The sequence below is a fragment of the Onychostoma macrolepis genome, chromosome 20, assembly GCF_012432095.1.
Source record: "Onychostoma macrolepis isolate SWU-2019 chromosome 20, ASM1243209v1, whole genome shotgun sequence".
Taxonomy (NCBI): domain Eukaryota; kingdom Metazoa; phylum Chordata; class Actinopteri; order Cypriniformes; family Cyprinidae; genus Onychostoma; species Onychostoma macrolepis.
In genome coordinates, this window is record NC_081174.1 from 14,500,078 (window position 1) to 14,525,512 (window position 25,435).

General features: G+C 36.6%; 1 protein-coding gene across 1 annotated transcript; it reads right to left on the reverse strand.

The window, feature by feature from the left end:
- Positions 1-551: 551 nt before the first annotated feature.
- On the reverse strand, positions 552-24,952 carry pdgfra (platelet-derived growth factor receptor, alpha polypeptide). The gene is made up of 29 exons (XM_058756453.1): positions 24,744-24,952; positions 22,115-22,193; positions 21,631-21,891; positions 21,288-21,539; positions 20,658-20,809; positions 19,079-19,241; positions 18,750-18,936; positions 18,042-18,157; positions 17,616-17,903; positions 17,212-17,478; positions 15,246-15,376; positions 14,980-15,148; positions 14,662-14,851; positions 14,410-14,525; positions 13,146-13,272; positions 12,748-12,944; positions 11,952-12,046; positions 10,697-10,829; positions 10,201-10,305; positions 9,854-9,964; positions 9,482-9,635; positions 7,779-7,939; positions 6,725-6,840; positions 5,659-5,781; positions 5,393-5,504; positions 5,192-5,291; positions 4,989-5,094; positions 3,262-3,500; positions 552-2,476 (listed from the first exon to the last, which is right to left on the reverse strand). Exons 2-29 carry the CDS (start codon positions 22,170-22,172, stop codon positions 2,332-2,334), a joined length of 4,374 nt encoding a protein of 1,457 aa, XP_058612436.1. The 5' UTR covers positions 22,173-22,193; positions 24,744-24,952; the 3' UTR covers positions 552-2,331.
- Positions 24,953-25,435: the final 483 nt, after the last annotated feature.

Below are 25,435 nucleotides of genomic sequence, written 5' to 3' on the forward strand. Positions count from 1 at the left end.
CAACATTAATGAACAGCAAAAATGAAAAAAAAAAAGAAAAAAAAAAAGGTTATACAAAAATACCTGCCTACCTGTTGGTTGTTTTGATCAACAAAGACAACATTTAATAAATACTGTAGTATAAAATAACATATTTAGCTGAGAGGCGTTCTTTAAAAAAGTAAGTCTTGTCTGAATGCATATGCTGGTGTGGTTTTATTGTGCTATAGCAATATTCCAGATATTGGAATTTTGTTTATGTGATATTATTCACGAAATATTCACCAAATATTCCTGTGTCAGGAATGGACTGTAATCTCCTGAGTTTACAAGATCTCAATAAATAAATAAATAAAAATAAATAAATGATAACAAATAAATAATAAATAATGATAATAAAAGTGACGTGACATGTGGCCAAGTATGGTTACCCATACTCGGAATTTGTGCTCTGCATTTAACCCATCCTAAGTGCACACACACACACAGCAGTGAACACACACACACCGTGAACACACACCCGGAGCAGTATTAATATAAATAAATGAAAAAAATAATAGTAAACTACAGAGTTCATTAAATCTCATTTATTGAAATATAAATCTTTTCAATGTACATGGTCATAATGCATATTATAGCAAAAGAATAACATCTGTTAAAGGGAATAACTACCTAGAATTACACATATTGTACCATAGAATATACTTCATACCTCTCCTCTGTTTCCCCTCTTCCTGCACAAGAACATTCACTCTACTGTCTCTTTAGAAATCATTTACCTTCCTTTTTTCCACACAGACAAATTTTGAACGTCTACACACACACAAAGCAGAACAAAGAAATGCTAGAATGACATTTTTAAAAAGAAGAGTTTTTAAAAGTGCAACAGTTTTAATATATATCTCCTCTCGACGTGCCTGTGAAAGACCACAGTAGAGGGTGAAGACGGGGGGCAGGCAGTGATATGCTGAAGTCCTGATATACAATGATACACATTTACAATGAACAGTGATGTATAACATCAAAGTAAAGATCTAAATGACGTGTCTCTAAGATGCTTCAAGACTACAGGATTTGGCTATGTGTAAATCTACACTGTGATTTTCAATTGCTTTGCTTTAGGGAGGTCATATAAATCTTCACAAGCAGCAAACTACCACATCTGTCAGGGCATGATTATCTCCATTATCTTATTTGGTTTAATGCTCACATGTAAAATCTGATGCACAGGAAGGTAAAACTTGGAGCAGAATATGAGGAAACAGAAAAAGGTACCGACTTTCAAACATGAGCAAGTAATTTAACTGAACCCCAAAGTCTTTCCTCATTACTAGATTGGCGTACAAACTTTGAAAACTATGACAGTGTGAAACTTCATGAAACAAGTCATTACATTTGAATCGGCTTTTACAAAAGCATAGCTTTGAATAGCAGTAATACCTCAGACTGACATTATAGTTCGGTAAAAACTTTGGCCAGACATAAAGATGTTTTAAATAGAGTCATATCAGCATCTTATAAAGGTTGAAGTCACAAAAAAAACATGCGACTCACAGGTCAAAACACAGTTGCCATTTTCTTCATTTAGGACTACATAATTTCTCCCTACCTAACCCAGTATTCACAAATAATATATCCATACTATCCAAACAAAAACTATCCAGTACAAAAATAAATTTCAAACTGCCACACTTATTGAGATATTGACAATATATGATCAGTTACATTAAACCTATATGTGCTGTTTAGTTGCTAGACTAGATCCTGTAAAATTGTGGGAGTGAGGTGAAAAAACACTTGGCCTGATCCAAAACAGAGACCATGTTGACTCAGTTGTACTGGTTTTTAAATGTCTATAGTGGTTTTTTGTAGCTCAGATGGATTCATTTAAAAGGTAGCAGTTGTGAAACCACTCAGGTCATTGATATGATTATAAATGACATGCTTATATTGCTGATCGGAATGCCCGTCAAAATAAAGTTCATACAACACACTCAAACACATAAACAAACACAATACAAACATACAGAAATGATATACAAAACAAATATGTCCTCCAATTCCCCTCCTCATTGGTCTTAGCTCCATTAGAGTCACTTAAACACTCACTGAGGCCCATCGAGAGCGCTCATGTAGTCCTGTGGTGCACTGCTCATTCCTCCAGACCTGTAGAGGGCGATGTCTAATCCAAAAACATCAATGACATTCACGCATCAAAGTTTTTTTTTTCTGAAGGTTCCAAGAAATTGAGGTGAGGAAAATATGGCAGAAGGATGCAGAGAGAGATCTGTGAACTTGGAATGAATCAGAGGAATGTTTGTCTCTCTCTCTCTCTCTCTCGCTTTTCTTTGCTCACAGGAAACTGTCCTCCACCAGGTTTCCTGAGTCCAAGCACATCTCGTCCAGCAAGGTGATGTCCTCCAGGGTCTCTCCCTCACGCTTTGTCATGGAGCTGCTAGAGCCGGTCTCTATTGCGCTTTCATCCGACGTCTGAGAGCTACAGAGAAAAAGTGAAGACAATTCAGTAATTAAAAGATTCCCTGATCATAACTTTTAAGTATTAACTTATTAAAAAAAACAAATACTAAAAAAAAAAAAAATGAGTAAAATAATATATATAAAATAGGTAAATATATGAAATAGATATAAAATAGGAAAGTTATTTTTAATTGTAATAACATTTCACAATATTACTGTATTTTTGAGAGACTTTCAAACACATTACTATCTATCTATCCATCTATCCATCTATATCTATCTATCTATCTATCTATATATATCTGAAAGATTTTGTAATGTGTTTGAAAAAATACAGTAAATACAGAAATATTGTGAAATATTATTACAATTTAAAATAACTGCTTGCTTATTTTGATATATTTCAAAATCCAGTTTATTCCTGTGATGGTAAAGTTGAATTTTCAGCAGCCATTACTCCAGTTTTCAGTGTCACTTGATCCTAATATTTGGTGCTGAAGTAATATTTCTTATTATCAATGTTGAAAAGTTGTGCTGCTTAATATTTTTGGGGAAACTGTGATACATTTATTTCTGGATTGTTGTAACATTATAAATGTCTTTACTGTCACTTTTGATGGATGGAATGAGTCAGAGGAATGTTATCAATTTAAAGCATCCTTGCTAAATAAAAATATGAATTTCTTAAAAAAAATAAAAACATACTAACCCCAGACATTTAAATAATATTGTATATGTCCAAAGTCCTCTTGAATCATCATCCTAACACATCAGAGTGAGAATGTGATGTAATTGGTTGGCTACCTGTGGCGGTTCCTCTTGCTGTAGTCTTCATTTGACAGCGGGTCGAGGTCCGGCAGAGGAATGATGTAGCCGCTGTCAGAGCTGAGTCTCTGTTCATCAAAGCCGCTCTCGCGGTCCTTCAGTTTGCCCTGGTTCTTGTAGAGCACACCCATGTATGCATCATCATTGTCAACGCACTGCACCCGAGTCACAGCGGGGTGATCGCTCTTCAGGAAGTCATGATTCACGCGTTCGTAGCACTGCACGCCAAGAGAAATATAAATACTAAATAAAAAGTTATAAAAAAATAATATTCAATAACATTCAGTTAGCTGAGTATTACAGCATGTGCACTAACAATACAAATCAAAAATAGGCTTTATGTGACAAAGACTGTAGCTGTAAATGAAATGTTAATCTCAAATTAAGCTTGCAATTCACTGTTCTAAGTTAACACATTGTACTGAAGGAAATGAGGGAGAAATTCATTTCTGTAAATCAGTTGTAAATAGCACTTCAACACCACCATAAACACTGCTCAATCCGAAGTTCTGCCCCATTTCTGCGAGCGTTCTGTGGTTGCTTGAGGGCTTACTGGCCCATTTGCGAACCGCATTTCCCACCACACCCCTGCCCAAGGTGCTATAACAGGAGCTAGTTACTCCCTGGGCCATGTGACTCTGAGAAGCAGAGTTTTGAAGTACCACGTGTGGTGTCTGTTTAATAGAGCAATTATGGCTAGCCGGCAGACGCTAACCGTATGCTCCTGGTCATTAGCACTGCGGGGTTGTGCCTTGCTGGGGCGTTAGCCAGCTGGAGCGCTGCTGTGCTAATCTCTGTTAGCGGTCTGGCAGTGTTGGCAATGGTGACATACACGTAGCCGAGGCCTCAAAGCACAGATTGACACACTGTATTTAAGCTACAGGAAGTGGAAGCCATTTCCACCATACTTTTATCTGGGCCATTTATTAGGGCATGGCTGGATATTTTATTATAGTTTAGAAAATGTTTTCATTTTCTATTATAGTTTTCGATTTCAATTTAGTTGTGTATAAGTAGCTCTTATTTCATTTTGTTCATTTTATTTAATTTTTTTTTAAATGACTATTCTAAATGTAAATTTAATTTCAGTATAGTTTTTTTATTTAAGATGTATTTGTCCCTACATTGTTTTTTTAATTTAATTTTATTTTTTTATAAGAAAATATATTAAAATACTTTTTATTTATATTATAATTATAGCAAATATTTTAGCATGAGAAATTTAAATAGTTTAAGTAAATGATTGTAATTTTATTCATTATCTAAACATTATCTAAACATCTCATACAGAAAGCTATGGTTGATACCCCCTTCCTGTGGTGGTCCTTTTTGCCAAAATACATGAATTAGATGTTTTTGTGGAACAAATGAATTACTACATCAGATTTTCTAAACTTAGTTTTTGTAAATATTGTAGTGCACATTTGCCAATTTATTATCTTTTTTCCAAATCATTGTTTATAAAAAGATTTTACATAAAATACAAATACATTAAAAACACATTTATTTTGCTATAATTATAGCACAAACATTTTTTATATAGCACAGAGAAATTTAAATAGCTTTAGTAAATAATTGTATTTATATATATATATTCTCCTGAAAAATGATTTCATCCCAAAGAAAAATGAAAGCATTTGAGAGTGATAAACATAGAATGAAAGAACAGAGAAACTTGAAATCGTGTGTTCATGTTGCAGGCTTACCCTCTTATATCCTGAGGGCAGCAGAGAGGCCACCGTATCACTCAGGCTGTGGAAAGATGGTCTCTTCTCTGGTTCACTGTTCCAACACTTCATCATAAGCTCATAGCTGCACATAGACAAACAACAACACACTGTTTAGACATCTGCACCAATTAAAGCCAAGCACAGCAACACAGTCATGCAGACTTTGAGATGGAACGTACACATCACTAGAAGCGTGCTCGGGTTTCGCCATTCGGTATCCACTCTTGATCTTGTTGTAGAAGCTGGAATCCACAACCATACCTGGATAAGGAGTCCCTCCTACAGAAACATATGGTATTTTTGAAAACTAAAATATGGAATAAATCAAATGTGTTGGAAATGTTGTAAAGTTGGGAAATAACTGGTGACAAGAAACTTACCAAGAGAGAAGATCTCCCATAATAAGATGCCATAAGACCAGACATCACTGAGTGTAGTGTACAAGTTATCAAAGATACTCTCAGGGGCCATCCATTTTACTGGAAGGAAAGTCTGTGTATGAGAGAGAAAAAACAAAAAAAACAACTAGAAGTATTAGAGGACGATAGTTCCAGCTCTTCTTTCCAAAGAAGGTCACGTTAAGACACTGAAAATATCCATAATCTAAGACGAAGAACACCACATTAGGACTAAGACAAGCACTCACACTTCCTTTGGAGACGTAGTTGTTATCATGCATGATGTCTCTGGCCAGTCCAAAGTCACAGATCTTCACTATCTTGCCTTGAGACAGCAGGACATTACGTGCAGCCAAGTCTCTGTGTACACACTGTGAGAAACGAAGACACAGAGAGAACTAAACGAGTGAGCATGTGTTACAGAGACATTCAGTTCGGTTTTAGTGGGCTGTATTGTATAGAAAGATTAAGTGGTAATTTTGGATTGAAGTGGTAAACATATTTATTTATCTTTTCTATGTCTCCCTATGTAGTCTAACCCAGTCTTTTCAAGCTTTTTTTGTCATTTAACCTTATAACCCCAACAAAAAGCTCAAATACTCCATAATCAATGCAAAATCAAAACAAATGTTCATTTTAAATCTTTATACTGTACATCATCTACACCACTTTGTATTATCATTAATTAAAGACATTTTTAAACCACTTAGTAAACCAAATATCTACACAAATATTTAAAAATGGCACACATGACATATTTTTCTTTCACTTCTTTTTTTAATTACAATTAGTTTAATAAATCTAAATGTTTTATTTTATTTACCTTCTAGGATCTTCTTAAGTAGCTTTTAATGTAACTTCATGCTGTATTCCCTTTCCTCAGCTCAGTTCCACCCTTGATTTTCTTCAAGGGTGGTCTAGAAGTCGACTTTTGTAAAATGAGATTTAGTAAAAAAATTTCAACACGAGAAGTCTAATTAATACTTACTATAACATAACATGAAATGATAACATAATTTCCAATGCTTGGCCTCTGTCCTGAGAGGCTTTATTTTACCAAGGAGGTTCTGCAAACCCTCAATCCTATGAATTTTAACCAAGAAGCCACAGCGCATACAGGCAACCATTTTCTCAAATATAGTAACCTGCCATCAGATCACCTCCTCTGCAAAGACTTTCAGAATCACTTTAATGTTATGTCTCAATGTTATGTCTAAACTGCAGAACTGTATGTATAAGTGAGATCACAAGTGCAAATGTTTATAGACAAAACCAACAGAGGCAGTTTTCCTGCACAAACAGGATTTAACTTACATTCTTAGAGGCCAAGAACTCCATCCCTCGAGCCACCTGATAGGTGAAACTGAGAAGGTCCACTGTCGTCAGGCCTTCATTGGTGTCATCTGAGAGAAGGTTCTCAACTTCACTCTCTGTTGTTCACACAAAAACATTCGGAATTAGCACTGAATGCTGAAAATGATCTTGTATGTGTGTGTGTGTTAAGTCTGAGGAATGGCAGACAGATGTATGCATTAAGAAGTTTGTGCTACAATTACCCTCTGTAATTGTAGGGTGCACAGACTGCAGTGACATGGGTGGACCTCTGCTATCACTAGCTAAATATCAGTGTGTGTGTGTGTGTTGTGTGTGTATGTGTGTCCTATAGCCACCAGCCAAGCCAAACCAGACCACAGCATGCCAAACCGACCTGAGTATGTGCAGCAAGCGAGGGACAGACCGAAAAATAAAGTGCCGAAGGGAAAAAATCAGGAGGATAAAGAATGAGAAAACAGGAAAAGGAGGTGGAGATGTGATTTAAGGATAGTTCACCCCAAAATAAAAAATTCTGTCATCATTTCCTTACCTTCATTTCATTCCAAACCCATTTGACCTTTCTTTTTCCATTAACCATGAGGAGAAAATAGTTTTTCATGCTCTTTTCAGTATAATTATAATGAACCAGAGCTTTTGAATTTCAAATCTTGACATATTCTTTCCTCTGCCTGACAAGAGTTCATGATTTGGGAATGAATCATTCTTTAGAGTCGGACCTTTTCAGTGAATCACATGATCAGACTAATCCTGTACAATCTGTTCCTGATACAAAGCTGTATGGCTTGCAATATAGCACATATACCAGTCTTAATTATACTTTTATGGTGCTTTTGCATTCATTTTTAAGGCTTGAAAGCTTCTGTGCTTCATTGTAACTGGAAGGAAAAGAGCAACCAGCACATTCTTCGAAATATCTGCTTTTGTGTTCTACAGAAGAATGAAAGTCATGCCGGTTTGTAATGACATGAGGATGAGTAAATGATGACTGAATTGTCATTTTTGGGTAATCATCTATTTAAGAGAGTTCTCTCACCATTGAACTGTCTGTTAGAGGGAGGATGGTCGTAGTCTGATCTCTGGATGGGGGAGTATTTTGAGGCTTCACTCATTTCCAGCATGGGGACGTACTGCATGGTGTCTGCCTGCTTCATGTCCATATAGTCACCTTTCCCCTCAAAAGACAGGATGACGTAGCTGCACACACATACAGAAATAGTAAGTCAGGGGAGAAAGTAATGCTGTGTAAGGTCACTCTAGCCAAATGAAAACACTCACACTATCTGTACTATCAGTCATGCTAATGAATTATTAAATCATTTTAAAGTAGGTCATCAAAAAGATCTGATGTGTAAGTGAAAGTAAAGAGATTAGATCACCTGTCATCTTAATGTGGCTTACTACATAATAAACACCTGTGTATTCTCTGAAAAGTGGCAAAAGTTTGTTTTGTTTTATAACCTAGCCAGCCGTTTAATTATACGGATTCATAAGATACACTATAATGCCAAAAGTATTGGCACACCCCTTCTAATGAACAGGTTTGACTACTTCGGTAATTTCCATTAGTACAAATCTTAATTTTTAAGCATATAATGATATTCTAGGGAATTGTGTGCTTCTAATTTTATAGCAACAGCTTGGACATGACCCTTTTCTATTTCATTTTCAAACTAATTCATGCATTTATCTTCTCTCGACTTGACTACTGTAATGCTGTGTATACTGGTTTACCTAAGGGTTCTATAGTTAAGCTGCAATTGATACGAAATGCAGCAGCTAGAGTATTAATGAAATTGAAGAAACAAGAACATATTACACCGGTTTTAATGGAATTACATTGGTTGCCAGTGCAAGGAAACATCGTCAACCAAGGATTGATTTTAAGATTCTTATATTAGTTTATAAAGCATTGCATAACCTGACACCTTCTTACATTTTTATCAAGATATATTCCTAATCGAATGTTACCATCCTCTAGTGCTGGACTTTTAACATATTACACAGTAAATCTTAAGCGATCTGGCGGTACTTCTTTTAGTCACTATGCTCCAAAAATTTGGAACTGTCTACCAAATGAAGTGAGAGAGTCCACTAGTATTCATATATTTAAAAAGCATGTTAAGACATACCTCTTTAAAGTTGCTTATGAGCATAATAGAGTGTGAAGTGTGTGTAATTTTGCATGGTTTTATTTGACTTCTTTTTAATGTATGTGTTTATATTTGCTTATACCTGTTTTTTTCCTTTCTTTTCTCCCCCTATATTTGTTGAAGTATTATTTAAAGTTTTGATTATCTTATATTGATTTTATCTTATATTATTGTTTTTTAATATTTGTTTTATGCTTGTGAAGTACTTTGAGTTGCATTCTATGTATGAAAAGTGCTATACAACAAATATATTATTATTATTATCCTTCTTATAGCATTGTTGTTTTTGGTAACTAATATTAAAAATATTAAAAGTGTTACAGTTAATTGAAATAAAGGATGTCTTTAAAGATGGAAAGACAACCTTTATAGGAAGCTCACTCTCTACCTGTTTACTTGTCTGCTGTCTAATTTACCCAATTAGACTGAAATCCTGACAATATTAATCTTCAGTCAGATTGAAGAGCAAGATAAAAAATTCCTAACATGATGTTTTGACCTAAAATGGCATTTTTACAATTGATTTTAATGATTCACTCATTTGAATGAATTCAGATCTTTTGTGTGGGTGTGCGTGTTGGCTGACCTCCTGCTACTCTCATCAGCTGGGTTGATGCCAAAGATGTCTAGCTCTTTTTTGGCCTTTTCTGTGTGGCGGCTGAGAAACCCATCTCTGTTCTTATGTAGGTAATTCACCAGGTCTCCATAGAAACAATACTCTGTGATAATGTAGATTGGTCCTGAGGGACAAAAAGAGAAAGAGTGAGAGCAGTGTTAATAAAACTGGTCTAATCTTATCAGAGACTTGTAAAATGTCTAAAAGCAGGAGGTTAAAGTTCTACATTGCACTTAACTCTGCCTGTTAAAACACCACACTATAAACACCCAGGAACCAAGAAGACACCACCCTAGAGACCAAGTGTTTCTGTTTGTTATCTGTGTGTTTGTGCATTTTCACCTGATTTGGTGCATGCTCCCAGAAGGTTGACGATGTTTAGGTGAGGGCCCAGGTGGGTCATAATTTTCAGCTCTGACATCAAAGCCTGTTTCTCACTGGAGCGTGCTGTCGCTGAGAAAGCAATCATATTAACCATTTAAACACACTCTTAAAAATAAAGCTTCCAAAAGGGGTTTTCAAATAGATGCCAAAGAAGAACCATTATGGGTTCCTCATAGAACCTTTCAGTGAACAGTTCTTAAAAAAACATTATATGCTTAGTGTGAAAAACATTTGAACAATCAAAAGAACCTCAGCTACCCTGCATTTTATACATGCGACTACTAGTTTAACTTCAGTTGACTCACGTTTAAGCATTTTCACTGCCACTTTCATCACAGGTTGAGAACGACTGAGTCCATAAGCAGTGCCTTCCACCACTTTCCCAAATGCTCCTGAGCCCAGGACACGACCTGCAACACACACACACACACATAAAGACAAACTTGAACTCATTTGCATAGCCAGAGCATGCCACTGAAATATTACCTAGTCTAAAAAAGCATGTAAACTCAAATCGCTTCCTGTAACTTTCAGTATTACCACAGTGGTTTCCTGTTAGTAAAAGATCATTTTGCATGTTTAAGTCAAAAACCTCAATCAGTCAGTACAGTCACCACACAAAGCTCCTAAATAAGATCTGTGCAATAGATTGTGATGATGTCATATTAGGACAGGCTAACAAGACGACCACAATCCCATCAAGAACATAACCACAACAAAGTGTCACTTAAAGATGGTTCAACCACACCAAATCCACAGGACAGGATCATGGTCGACTGGTTCACTACAAATGTGACTCACCCAGTACAAGTGAATCCCGAGGGAACTCCCAGCGGGAGTCATATGGAAGCTGCATGGGGTCGACATAGATGTACTCGTGACCGTCCGGACTGACCGATTCAATCACACGCCATCTGATCTCATAACGTGGTTTCTGTAAAGAGGTGTACAAGGAGAACGTGATTCTCATGTGGTTAGTAACAGAGCTTTTGGACACTGGAGGACGGTCAGGCTGTTCCACACTCAGGCTGAGAGGGGAGAAGTGCCATTCACACACAAGCAATATGACAGATGTTCAATTGACAGTCTCATTTCAGCCCTCACAGATGCTAACATGACTGCGCTGATGCATCATGTCTATTCATGCCTCAAATGTGTATGAGTGACTACAAGACTGAATGTGAAAGAGTGAATTTGGTGATTTGTGAATGTGTGCGAGTAAGTGAATGACTGAGTATTTAAGAGAGTGGTTGAGTAAGTGAGTTAGTGGTTGAGTGAATGAGTAAATGACTAAATTGGTGAGTAACTGAGTGAATAAGTGAGTGAATGAATGAATGAAGTGACTTGAGTTAAAGGGTGTTTAAAAAGATTTGTAATGTTTTTAAAATAAGTCTTGTGCTCACCAATGCTATATTTATTTGATCAAAAATACTGTAAAAACAGTATCTAAAATAACTTTTCTTGTTTAATATATTTCAAGATGTAATTTATTTCTGTGATAACAAAGCTGAATTTTCAGTGTCACATCAGAAATCACTTCAGAAATCATTTGGTGCTCAAGAAACATTTCTTATTATTATCAGTGTTGAAAACAGTTGTGCTGCTTCATTTTTTTTTTTTTTTTTTTTTTAGGAAAAAATGTTTTTGTAAAAAGAACATTTGAAAGAACAGCATTTATTCGGTATAGACATTTTGTCACATTATAAATGTCTTAACTGTCACTTTTGATCAATTCAGTGAGTCCTTATTGAATAAAAATATTCAGTTCTTAAAAAAAATCTTACTGGTAGTTTTAAACAAGCGTTTAAATGGGTGAGCAAGTTAGTGAGTAAATGGGTGAGAAAATGGTTGAATGGGTGAGTTAATGAGTAACTGCCAGTGAGTGACTGAGTGATTGATTCAATGAGTTAGTGTGAATAAATGAGTAAATGGGCAAGAGAATGAGTAAATTGCTAAATAAATGAGTCAATGCAAATAAGTGAGTGAATGAGAGTAACTGAGTGAGTGAGTGAGTGAGTGAGTGAGTGAGTGAGTGGATGAATGAGTGAGTGAGTACCTGTTTCCAGATAATGACCAGCACAATGAGTGAGATGATGACAATGACCAGCAGCACCAGAACAGCAGCAGCCACAGTGAGCTCCGAGTGCGGACCTGAACACACCAGCAGCAGCAGCAATGAGGAAGAGGAGGGTGGAGATATGGAAAGATATGATACAAAACTAAACTCTGACAACTGCCAAAACAAAACTTCCTTAATGAGCTACAGCTTAATTTACATACCTAATAATGTCATCATAATAGTATAAATATTTTGAACTGCATCACTCTCGTATGCTGTATTAATCAAGGTGCCCAGTGTGAGCAATTTATTTAAATGGTAACTTAGTGAAGCAAAACCCCTGCCAACAGAAACTAGTGTAAACACATATGGATTTGTTTCTAAAGACCATGGACGGTCCACCTGAGGAATCTATCACAGGAAAAAGACGTGGGGAGCCTGACAAGACAGGCACAGTTTATAAAATGAGGCTAACAGATGTAAAGACTACTAAAGAAGCATTTGCTTGCATTTAAAGAACCATGATGAACAGATAATCACACACAAACACATAAATACAGAGATGTTTCCTTACAATGACTGAAACCTCAACAAACAAAACCTAGCCTCAGGGCAGATCTACTGCCAGCATTTCATCCCTAAATAAACTGTACACCTGTGATTCAAATTAGTTTCAAATCAGCTTGAAACTTTGTTTACTTTGTCTACCCACGAAAAACAGTGACACTAAAGAGATTCACAGCACTAAAATTAAAAATAGAAATCTCTAAAGAGACAAACACAGGCCTCTTACCATTTGACACAAGTTTAACCTCCCGTGAAACAGCACCCATGTCATTCCTGGCCAGACAGCGCACAGCAATTGTGCTTTCAAGATGGTGGAAGATGATGTGACTCTCAATGTTGTTGTCTACGTCCATTTGCAGTTCCACATTGATGTCTGTAGAGTTGATCGGAAGTGGCATCCACTGGGAGGAATCGTTGGCACAGCTGGTGGAAGAAGGAAAAGTGAGCTCAACGTGATGTCATTATGGTGACTTGACTTTAATGTCTAGGGATGAGACTGTGTCATCTACTTTGGACTGCTTTTATAGAAGGAAAGGGTGAAAAATGAGAACTAAATAAAGGAAGACAGAAATAGAGACAATACCTTTAGGGTAGCAGAATGAAACAAAAAAGAAGAATGCTTACTGTTTAATGTTTTTGCAGATATACCAGTCCACGTCAGGGGCGGGGGAGCCGCCAACAGTACACACCACTTCCTGACCTGCAGCAGAGCCGTGGTGGATGTCCATCAGGTCCACAATCACAGGGGGAACTGTAAGAAGAGAAACAATTTCACTTTCTTGCCAAGCTTTTTCACTGGCCCCACAAATTTCTTATTTCTTATTTTATTTTATTTTTTTTTGTATTCAGCAAGGATGCATTGCATCTAAAGTGACAGTAAAGATATTGATAATGTTACAATATATATATATATATATATATATATATTTTTTTTTTTTTTTAAATAAATGCTCTGATCTTTTGAACTTTCTATTCATCAAAAACACAGATAATAATAAGAAACATTTCTTGAGCACCATATCAGCATATTAGAATGATTTCTGAAGGATCATGTGACACTGAAGACTGGAGTAATGGATGCTGAAAATTCAGCTTTTGCCATCACAGTAATAAATTACATTTTAAAATAAATTTAATTCTAAAATAGTTCCTTTCATCTTTAAAATAAATTTACTGACCCAAAACTTTTTGAAAAGTAGTTTATTTTATATGCATCAGAAAGATACTTTCTAAATATTTGAAATAAATATTTTTATATTTTTCATGAATGTTTTCTTTACAAAAAATACAAAAAGGTTTCATTTGAAACAATATAGTGCAACACATACAAATATAATGTAAAATTGAGGCTATGACTTCATACGCACACTTTTGTTGCAAAATGATGCAAAACATTATTGATTTGTTTGATGCTTCATAAAACAGGTTTTATGACAGAAGTTATAATTTAATATCTTTTGTATCCAAGAGCCTTTATTTTTGAGCCTATGTTTCATGCAAACATTTCTAGAATTTATCAGTATTTTTTTTTTTACATAGTTAAGTGCTATTAAATGTGAAATCTTAAGTACCATTTTGAAACAGTACGCTTTAACTTGGTGTAATTATTTCAGTATTTTCCACACTCCTGGTTAGGACAAATACAGTACATAAGAAAACCAACACTTATACTGTAAGCACATGTAGCTACACATTGCTTGACAAAGATCCTCCAGTTGACAACAAGAAAAACCTAAACAAATGTATGTAAAGAGTGGTTAAAGAAAGATATAGAGGTGCACCGAGATAAACAAACATGAAGCAGAGGCAAAAGCAACACATGCAAATGTAGGTAAACAAAGGTGTGACAAAAACAACCTGCAGGTACAGAAAAACGAAAAGGTCCCACCTTTAACCTGAAGGTAGAAACTGTTGCTGGCAGTCTGGCTGCCTGTTTCTGCCCTTATGGTATAGTTCCCACTGTCCTCTGCTTTAGCCCTGATCAGGGTCAACACACCTTGGTAACTGAACAAACAAAACAACAGCTTTAAAGCAACACTTTTAATTGATGTGATTAATTTTTTTTTCAATTTAAGCACAAATATAATATGTGATATGTGAAAAATAGTGAATAAGTGAAGGCAGAGTTTTTTTTAGTCACCTGGTCTCATCGATTTTTAGGAGGTTGGTGGTGATCTCTGCAGCAACATCTCCCAGGACCGATCCGTCCTTTAACCATGTTACTTTGGGGGCGGGGAAAGACTGTATGTCCATCCTGAATTCTCGCACCTCGTCCAGCCTAGTAGTCTCCACTGGACCAATCACTGGATTTATGTGCACAAACTCATGATCTGCACACAAAAACCAAAAGGGCAGATTAGGACTGCAACTGAATCACTGTGAGAATGTAATCATGTGTGAATTTGCCATACATATTGAAAATCATGTGTATCTGTATGAGTGTATGTGATCACTGTACCATAGACTGTTATAGTGAGCTGTTTGGTTTGGCTCTCATTGCTCTTAACATCAGTGATGGAGCAAGCGTAGACGCCACTGTCTTTTGGTGAGGCATTAGTCACTGTCAGAGTATAATGGATCTCAAGATCTCGCTTATTCTCCTTTACGGTCTTTACTCCTCGACCCGCCTAAGAGAGAACGACAGAGAGAGAATACAAATATATTTAAAATATATTCATTTTAATTCGTTTGTTGTTGTCGTTTGTTTGTCTGTTTCTGTCTCACCAGCTTCCCAGGGTATTTCCAGTGGTCCTCCAGTATCTCACTGTTTCTGGCTACACAGTCAACAGTGATGGTATCACCCACCAGCAGAGCTTTCTTCTCTGCTCGCAGCTCGACTTGCACATCAGACCCTCCTGAGAGACAATATAATGAATGCATGTTAAGGTGGTTTAATGCATGGCAGGGGAATTATTCAAATTCATTCCATCACATAACACAGTGAAAAACAATACATCTGCAACATGTCTTAACACATCACACACATTACCAGTAGGCATATGAAATGCCACAACAATAAAATACATAATATATAATAATTACAGACATATATATATATATATATATATATATACAGTCATGGCCAAAAATATCGGCACCCTTGGTAAATATGATCAAAGAAGGCTGTGAAAATTAATCTGCATTGTTAATCCTTTTGATCTTTTATTAAAAGAATTCACAAAAATCTAACCTTTCATTGGATAATAAGAATTTAAAATGGGGAGAAATATCATTATGAAATAAATGTTTTTCTCTAATACACATTGGCCACAATTAACGGCACCCTTTTATTCAATACTTTTTGAAACCTCCATTTGCCAGTTTAACAGCTCTAAATGTTCTCCTATAATGCCTGATGAGGTTAGAGAACACAGATCATTCCTTCATCCAGAATCACTCCAGACCCTTTAGATTCACAGCTCCATGTTGGTGCTTCTTCTCTTCAGTTCACCACTCATTTTCTATAGGGTTCAGGTCAGAGGACTGGAATGGCCAGCAGAAGCTTGGTTTTGTGCTCAGTGACCCATTTTTGAGGTTTGTGTTTGGATTATTGTACGGTTGGAAGATCCAAACATGGCCCATTATAAGATTTCTAACAGAGTCGGACACTCATTGATTTTTTATCTGTTGGTATTTAATAGAATCCATGATGCCATGTGTCTAAACAAGATGTCCAGGACCTCCAGCAGAAATATAGGCCCACAACATCAAAAATACAGCAATATATTTCATTGTACACATGGGGTACTTTTTATCCCTGTGTTCACCAAACCCATCTTGAGTGTTTGCTGCTAAAAAGCTTATTTTTAGTTTCATCTGACCATAGAAGCCAGTCCCAATTTGAAGTTCCAGTCATGTCTGATAACTGAATATGCTGGAGATTGTTTTTGGATGAGAGAGGATAATTTTTCTTGAAATCCTCCCGAACAGCATGTGGTGATGTAGGTGCTGTTTGACAATTTTTTTTAAGGTTTTCTGACCTCAAAACTCAAACTTTCTCTACAATTCTCCAGCTGTGGTCCTTGAAGAGTCTTTGGCCACTCAAATTCTCCTCCTAACCGTGCATTAGGACGATATAGACACACATCCTCTTCCAGGCAGTTTTGTAACATTTTCTGTTGATTGGAAATTCTTAATTATAGAGATATTTTACCCATAAGAATTTCTAGGGGTACCAATAATTGTGTCCAACGTGTATTTGAGAAAAACATTTATTTCATAATGAGATTTTCAATTGTTTTAGTTCAATGAAAGGTTAGATTTTTGTGATTTTTTTAAATAAAAGATCAAAAGGATTAATAATGAGGTTTATTTTCAGAGCCTTCTTTGATCATATTTACCAAGGGTGCCAATAATTCTGACCATGACTGTATACATATATCATTTTTCTTATATATTAAACATGATAATTAAATAATTTTACTTATTGAATATATTTCTTGAATTAAGTTTATTTTTCTGTCGCAATGACAAATGCTTTTTTTTAACCCTAACCCTAAACTTAAAATATAGAAAAATAAAATGTATTTATTTTTATTCAATTTTGCTTCTCAAGTAAATCAATCTTGTTTTAAGGATATTTAGTTTAAGGATGTGTTTATTTTTTAACTGTAAAATAAAGTAAAGTACTGACAAACACAATAATTTCTGCATTGTCACCTGCCATTCACACAATCAAATTCATTCTCACCTGTCCAGCCGTGAACGATGTACTCTATGCTGTCATGCGTCTGTCCGTTAGTGAGGGCCCTGCAGACATACGTCCCAGCGCTGAAGAGGCCAATGAATCCTCTCTTGCTGTCATAGACACTGGCCAGAACCTGATTGGTCTCAATGTGAATCAGAGTGACGCTGGCTCTGGGGTCCGTCACACGGCAGGGAATCTCCATTTCATCATGACTCGTCAGCACATGGTTTTCAAAAAGGGTCATGGATGGCACAAACGGCGTTTCTGGATCTGCGTATGTTTTTAGAAAGAAATTCAATATCAGTTTGCCATGTACAAAGGACTTCATACTAACTTTATAGTATACCATTTTTTTTTTAAACGTTACTTTGTCAATCTGGCTTGTGTAAAAAAAAACAAATCAGTACCTGGAACATAAATATAGATGGAGGTCTCAGTGTTGTTGCTGGAGTCATAGTAGCAGATGTATTTTCCTGTATGGGCGGCCGTCGCATTGCCAACAGTCACAGTGGAGATGAAGAGTGCTTTTTTTTCAGTGTCGAACTGATCATGGAGATAAACAGGGCTGTACCAGGAGAGCTCGGCCTGACCTCGACATGTGAGTCGGAAAGTGGAGTGGAGCGACACCTCCATGCTGTCCCTCTGGGGCCACATGACTGGAGCCAGCACTGACTGTGGCAGCTCTGGGTACATGGCTGATCACAACATGAAAATGTAATTGAATTTCTCATAAAAACTATATATTAGTTATTGCATATATATTGCAGCTTTAGGTTTGGGTTTCTGAATCATTGCGGGCACTTCATACATTTTGCTGTTTTATATAATTATACCTTCAACTAGAAGTTTGAATGAAAATCTCGAAGTCCTGGAACCAGTGGATGCAACAATCTCATAGACGCCACTGTCCTCCTCTATGGGGTGACGGAGAACCAGAATATTCTCATACCTTTGTAAGAAAAAGACATGATCATTACAATTATTTCAGTGGTATTATGAACCTGGTGACACTTATAATAAGGTTTAGATTGTTAACAGTGATTAATTCATTAACTAGCATGAACTAGCAATACTTAGTTCATGATAGCTGTACTTTATGACCACAATGCAACAATATTTTTACAGCATTTATGAATCTAGATCAGTCTAAGTTAATTTCCACATAATATTTTTTGAAAGTTGAATGACTATTTAAAAATGAAAATTAACCTAAACAAATATTTTTAAATACATTTTTACAGTATTTATTTATTTAGGTTGATGTTCATTTTTAAATACTAAAAATATTTTTTGTTATATCATTTATTTTGTTGCTAATTTTTAAAACAAAAAAATACTTTTTACAGTATTTATCTATTTATGTTAAGTATTATTTTGTTATTCATTTATTTAATATACTTTATTTGGGTATTTCATAGAAATATTATCAATAATACAGATTATAAGATAAAACATTACTATTTTTAACAGAAAGACTAATATCGTTTTATGAAATATGAAATTTATATGTCTATTTTATGAACAGATTTGTGAAATTCTACCTGAGGCCTTCCAGATGAGTGGTCTTGGTGGAGATGTAGCTGTCATCCAGCTGAAGGTCATCTTTAAACCACCTGACCTTTGGCTCAGGGTCAGCATCAATGTAAATAGTGAACTCTTTTTCCTCCAAAAGCGACACAACCTCCACTGGCCCAATGCCATTAGATATTACTTCCACAAAAGAGCTCTCTAAAGGTCAGAAGAAAGAAAGAAAGAAAGAAAGAACATTGATTGATTGTCTCCTCCACATCTGTTCAGCCCATCTCCGTTTACTGGTTTTAATGGTGAAAGCAGAGGTGTGTAGAGTTAAGTGAGAAAGAGAAGTGCACACCGTGGACTGTGATTCCCAGGATGAGAGACTTGGTTTGTCCAGTGAACTGGTTGGTAACAGCACACTCATAGCGTCCAGTGTCTGCCACAGAGGCTTTCGGGATGTTGAGGATGTACTGAATCTTGTCTGGGAAAGTTAACTTCATTGGAACAGCATCTGTGGCCTGAATAGTGTGATAATGAGGAGAGAAAAATAAAGAGCAGTATTACACACATTGTATGGATACACATGTGGACTGATGACAGCATGACAGCGATCAATTGCAATTTTTCTGTCTTTTTATAAATACTATTTCATTAACTCCACTTTTCTATGCAAAGATGTACTTTAGTGTCTATAACACAGGTCTCTGTCTATGTCTATATTTCAGCCTGCTGGAGATAAATCAGCTCCACACGAGTCTTTTAAAGGGCCGTAGTCATGAAACAACCCCAGCAGAACCCAGAACGGCTCCGGTCCAGACAAGGACTTGGAGTGTCTCTACACAATTACACGCTGCTTTCAAAAACCAAGGACTTTGGTACCAATACTTCTAACAGACTCATTTAAAACAAACATGGATGGTGAGCTACATGATGCATTCAGACTCACTGAAATATAAGCACATCTTTCCACCAAACACACATAAAAACTAACTGGCATGGTTTTTTCCACAACCAAATAAACACATTGTCAAATACACGCAAAAAGACAACTAAAACTAACTATAACGAACTAACCAACCAACCAACCAACTAACAAACTAACTAGCATCTTTTGAATTTGGAATTCATATTTAAAAGTGCACTAAAAAACCTCCAAAAAAACAAAAACAAGACAAAACAAAACAAAAAAACTAACTTACTAACATTATTAACACTTACTTTTGATTTGAAACCCATTATTCATATTATACCAGCCAACTATCTACCTAACACCAAAATTACATCAACTTAAACTAACTGCCCAATAACCAACAAACTGACTTACTAATATATTTTGATTTGAAACTCATTGTTTATCAATCTTACAAAAACTACATCAGCTAACTATCTACATACAACCATTACATCAACTAAAACTAACTACCTAATGAATAAACAAATTGACATACTAATATCTTTTGATTTGGAACTTACAATCATCATCAAATAAACATTTCAACTAACTAACACACATCTTTTGATTTGGACTTTTACATTAATCTTCAAACACACAAAAAAGATATTAACCATCTATCAGGCATCTTTTATTTTGGAAAAACCCTTCATGTTAGTACACACAGACCTCTGTGGTCTTGTGGTTCCCAAACACATGTGGATTCACAAGACCACAGAGGGCTCAGAGGTGAGAAACGCACATCTGTCTTCAACACTCACAGGACGTTTGGGTCATGGGTCAAAGTACATAGTAAATTAGTCTCACTGCTTTCCTTTGAGGTTTCTACCTTAACTTCCGTACATTTTTGCATTTCCCTCCAACCAACTATATAAAGAACGAGAATATGCCTCTGCATCACACCAGAATTTATTTTGTTTATATTAGTTAAGTACAAAACAGAGAGTGAAAGAGCGAAACAGAAAACAGATGAGGGTCTTGCCTGTTTTTGGGGATGCAGCCACTGCTGGTGGAAAGCCTTCCCAGGAGGCGTCTCGCAGGTAAGATTGACAGCATCCCCCTCTTTCACATCCTCCATACTGGCACTCAGCTTTATGTTGAAGCTCTTATCTTCATCAGCATCATCTTTGGCATCTTCAATACAACACAAATCATTTATAAAACATGAGCCATGCTGCAATTAAACTCATTTTGTTTACTAGACTTCTAATTAAAATAAAAACATGTGTGAGTGGAATCAGGGCCAGTTGCTTGATGCAAGGACTTAGTCCAAAACCAATGCAGATACACCCAATCACTCTTTTTCCCTTGCTTGATGTTTAAGCTGTGCCTTCAAAAGGCTATAAATGTTCTTCTCATGAGTAACTTGCAGAGTATGATGATCCAATATGAAGCAAGTGTGCGTCAGATCTCACACCTGCAGCCCACCCCAACTCAAAATGTCATCACTCTTCGCTACAAGAATTTGTCATCTCCCTTGGTACACATATAATGCCAGAGCTATGACCTAATGTTTCACTTTTCTTTGTCAAAATCAAAAACAATCCACTATATTGTTTGAAATTGTAATAAAACCCTCTAAATGTTTAATTATTTGTGTTGCGTTACTTACCCGTGTGATTTGCCACATTATAAACAATGCTCTGCACTGCTTTCCCATTCACGATCGTCTCGCAAACATAGTGACCTGGTGACAAGAACCCGAAAAAGCCGATTTTGTGGTCGTAAAGCAGAGAAACTTCACCCCCACTCTGCAGGTTTCTGAGAATCACTTGAGAATGTGGGTTTGTAGAGCGGCAGGGGACAGTTGTGCCCATCTCATCTGTCTCAACGGCAGGTTCAGACACGAATGGAACCTCAGAATCTGTGGAACAAGAGGCGGGAGTCCGTTTTACAAATGCAAAATGTATTCATTATTTTAAATATATATTTAGTAGTCCTGAACAATAATGTACCTAGAACAAAAATGTAGATATCAGTGTCTTTTTCAGGTTGATCCTCATAAAAACAGGTGTAGTATCCTGTGTTAGCAGCCTCAGCATCAGTGATCACCAAAGTACTGTGATTAATTCCGGACTGCACTTCACTGTTAGGCGGCAAAGGCTCAACCCATGTTACTCTCCTCTCTCCAGAGCAAGTGATGGTGAACTCAGAATGAGGTCTGAGAATAAATTCCTTTTTATCTGAATTAATAACCGGCCAAGGTTTTGAAACATCTGCAGGGAAATATTTAATGTATTTGATTAATTATAGCTTATACCTTTAAATTACAGTGGTACATATACATTTACATGAAATTTAAAAAAAAAAAAAAATACTACTAAAAATGTACAAAAACAAAATACAAAAAAATACAAAATACAAAAAAAAAAAAAAAAAAAAAAAAAAAAATATATATATATATATACACATTTTCCTCGATTTTTAATTTCCACATACCTGAAAATACCCCTAGTAAGACAATCCCCAAAACGAGATGTGTCTCCAGGAACCCCATGGTCACTTAGATCGTGCTCAGCTGAAAGGGAAGAAAATATGAAAATCGATTTTACAAACAGACAGAAAATGAAAATGACAAAGAAAAAAAAAAAAGCCAAACATGTAAAACAGCCAATTTCTGTGTCAGTTCTGAGTTGTACTGCATTGATCTCTTGTGGTTAATCCGGTGTAAAAGATGAACCTCTGTTCAGTAATAGCTCAGGTAGCCTATGGAGACCATTGAATAATCGGCAGCAGAAAGTTTTGGAAAGGTTCAGTGCCAAGACAAAAAAAGGTCTTTAAAGAGTCTGGACGCGGTTCACTCAGTAAACTGACGCCAGACTCTTTGTCGGCGGAGCCCTTGGATAGTTCGCTTCGGCTTTGTTTGACCACCAGGTGGAGACACAGTCCACATTTTCCCGAAGAAACGACCGCAGCGAGTACAATCAACGGATACGAGTTTCAATGTTCCACACGAAGAAAACATGGTGGTTTCTTACTACTTGCGTACAGCTGTGACTTTTTAAATCCTGAAACATACGTATACAGTAAAATATAAGATATAACAACAGCTCACATGGACACAAATCTGTAGGCCTGTTAAGATTACTGCGCCTATCTGTTGACTACTCAATAATATTAATATATCTAGGCCTATGTGAGGGCAATGTGTGGGATTAACTGTTTCCTTTATTTTAAATCTACATTTTTTTCGCGGTATAAATTAATTTGTTAAGTTAAATTTGGTCAGCTGAATTTAAATTGGTATTCAAACTTTTTCTGAACGTTGAGACTACAGTGCGTAAATCAGATTACAGTCCTGCAGCACACTTTGTTGCATTCTGTCTTAGTTTCTTTTTATTTCAAAAGTCCCATCACTGGTTTAAGCGCTTGTTTTGGTAAATTTCTAATCAGACATTCCGCGCGCGCGTGTTTTATCTCTCTCTGTCTGATCCTCAGACCCCTGGGTTCCATCAGCGCTTCAGCAGACAGTCAATGCCACTTAATTTGAAGTGGTCATCTCTGTTAAAACTCCTGAAGAAATGCACCAATTATTTAATTTAGTCCTCTTAAAAAAAAAAAAAAAAATACAAATACAAATAAAAAAAATATATATATAAATAAAAATGTAATTAAATAAATAAAATCAAGGTAAATAACCGATGAAATCATGTCCAGTTGTTTTGTAAGATAAGTAGTTCCGCAAGGTCTACTTCAAAGTGAAGGAAAAAACTCTTTTTACAGCCCAGAGAAGACTAAAGCTCTGCCGTCTGCTCATGTCAGCCCTCTCAAGCTAATTATCCTTGGTGAATCCGGGGGTGTTGAGTAAGACTGTAATTAGTCGACCCCTTTCTGTGCTGCAATTTGGGAATCCATTGGATTGCCGTGGGAATCAATTGTGGAATGGCTTTTGGTACCGCTCATCTGTCCAGCGGTGACTGGAGCGCAAATTTCGGCCCGCACTTTTCTCCGCGCACCCCCATCGCCAGGCGCCCACACACAGATGCGCAATTGACTGCCAAACACAACCGATCCGCTGCGCTTGACACTTTCAGGCAACAGCTGAGCAAGGGGTGCCCTCCAACACCCAGTTACTTCACGCGTAAAAGCGATTTCCATGGGAATAAAAGAAAGCGGTCTAAAGATAGTCTGTCGAGGTAAAGTTGCTGAGTAAAGTTGTAGTCGCTGCAGAGAAAAAGAAAAGAAAAATATATATTTTTCTTTCATTTCATCCAGTTTCAGCCTTATTTTAGTCAAAGCATAGGAACACGGTCTCCTTGATCCTTGGTACATAAATTGCATTAAATTAATCCAGATGTGAGAGAAGTTCCCCAATCATGCAGATTCATCATCGGCTCGGACTTCAGCGCAGAAGGCGGCGAAGAAGTTTTCTAAACTCCTCAATCGTGGTTTGACTCCATCGCTCCGCAATAAACAAATCTCCATTCCGCAGACTAATCCAACGAATGGTATTCCATTATGGTTATGGGCATCCCATTTCAATTTTGATGGGTAAACAAGTCTCCAAATCTAGTCCGAAATGTGTTTGCCATTAGATGCCAGTACTGCGCCTCTCCACGGGCTGAGACACCCCCAGCTGCGCGCCTGCGGCTCCAACTGAGATCCAGCACAACCAGGCTTTGACTTTACTGGTGATAATGCGATTCCTTTGGGGGAAAATATCTATAATCCTGCTCGATGCAAAAGTGTCAAGAATCAAAGTTGAAAAAAAAAATCCATTTCTTTTTCTCCGAGATGAAAACGAATGATTGACGTGTCCATTGTGAGCGTTGATGGAAAAATATTAAAATCCCCGTATCATTTAAAAGTAAAACAATTTAGTGAGTTGATATAAGGCCAAATTGGATTTTTTTTTTTTCTTTTTACTGGTCATCTCAGAAATAGAGAAAACGAATTAATTAAAAAAATGCAATTGTTAAAAAAGAAATAAAAGAACATCTTTAATTAGTCTAATCCTGAATAAGTGCAATTATGCTCAGAGGTTCAAATGTTTTTGAACGTCTGAGGGAAACTTTGCATGAAAGAAAACACAAAAGAAGCTAATTAAACTAATTTAAACATACAATACCTTTTTAATCCCTTTTGGTTGTTCCCTTTGATAAAAGAACAGCCAAAATGAATGGCAAAGCTCTTGTAAAATACTCTAATCAGCCCAAGGGTCCTCAGTTGTAAAGCAGTAGTAATCCTCTCCCTTGTGCTGCGCTCCTCCGTCCTGCTCCACGGCCACTCACACAAATGCGCCTCTGCAACAGCAACCTGTAATTGATTCAATGTTACAGTCCATCCTTCCCAGAGAACTAATCATCTGGCTCAAAGTAAATAACTCTCAGGAAACGGCCCCTCCTCTCTCCCTCTGCCCCCTTTCAAAATAAGAGTCCGTGTTTTCACACTGCAGCTCCGAAGAGGAGTCAGATTTCTCCGTGCTCTGCAGTTCTGAAGGAGGTGCATGAAAAGAGGTTGAGCAGGGAAGAAAAGGACCATATGTTTTTTGTAAGTCCAAGAGGGGCCCTTTTGGAATAAAGGGATCTCTTTGTGGGGACAATGAAGTCAAGTGACCCATTAAAAGTGTTTTTATAGAGGCTTAGGTAGGAAAGAAATCAAAGAATTGGGAATGCACAATTACATTCAGTTACTCGATTAACCTTGTCATCACGCTCCATTCTTCATGTTCAGCTTTAGTTGATTGCGCTTTTCAGTTGTGGTTGTTGTTGCTGCAGTAGCTGTGTGCACTTTGTTTTATGCATATTCATTTAAAATGAC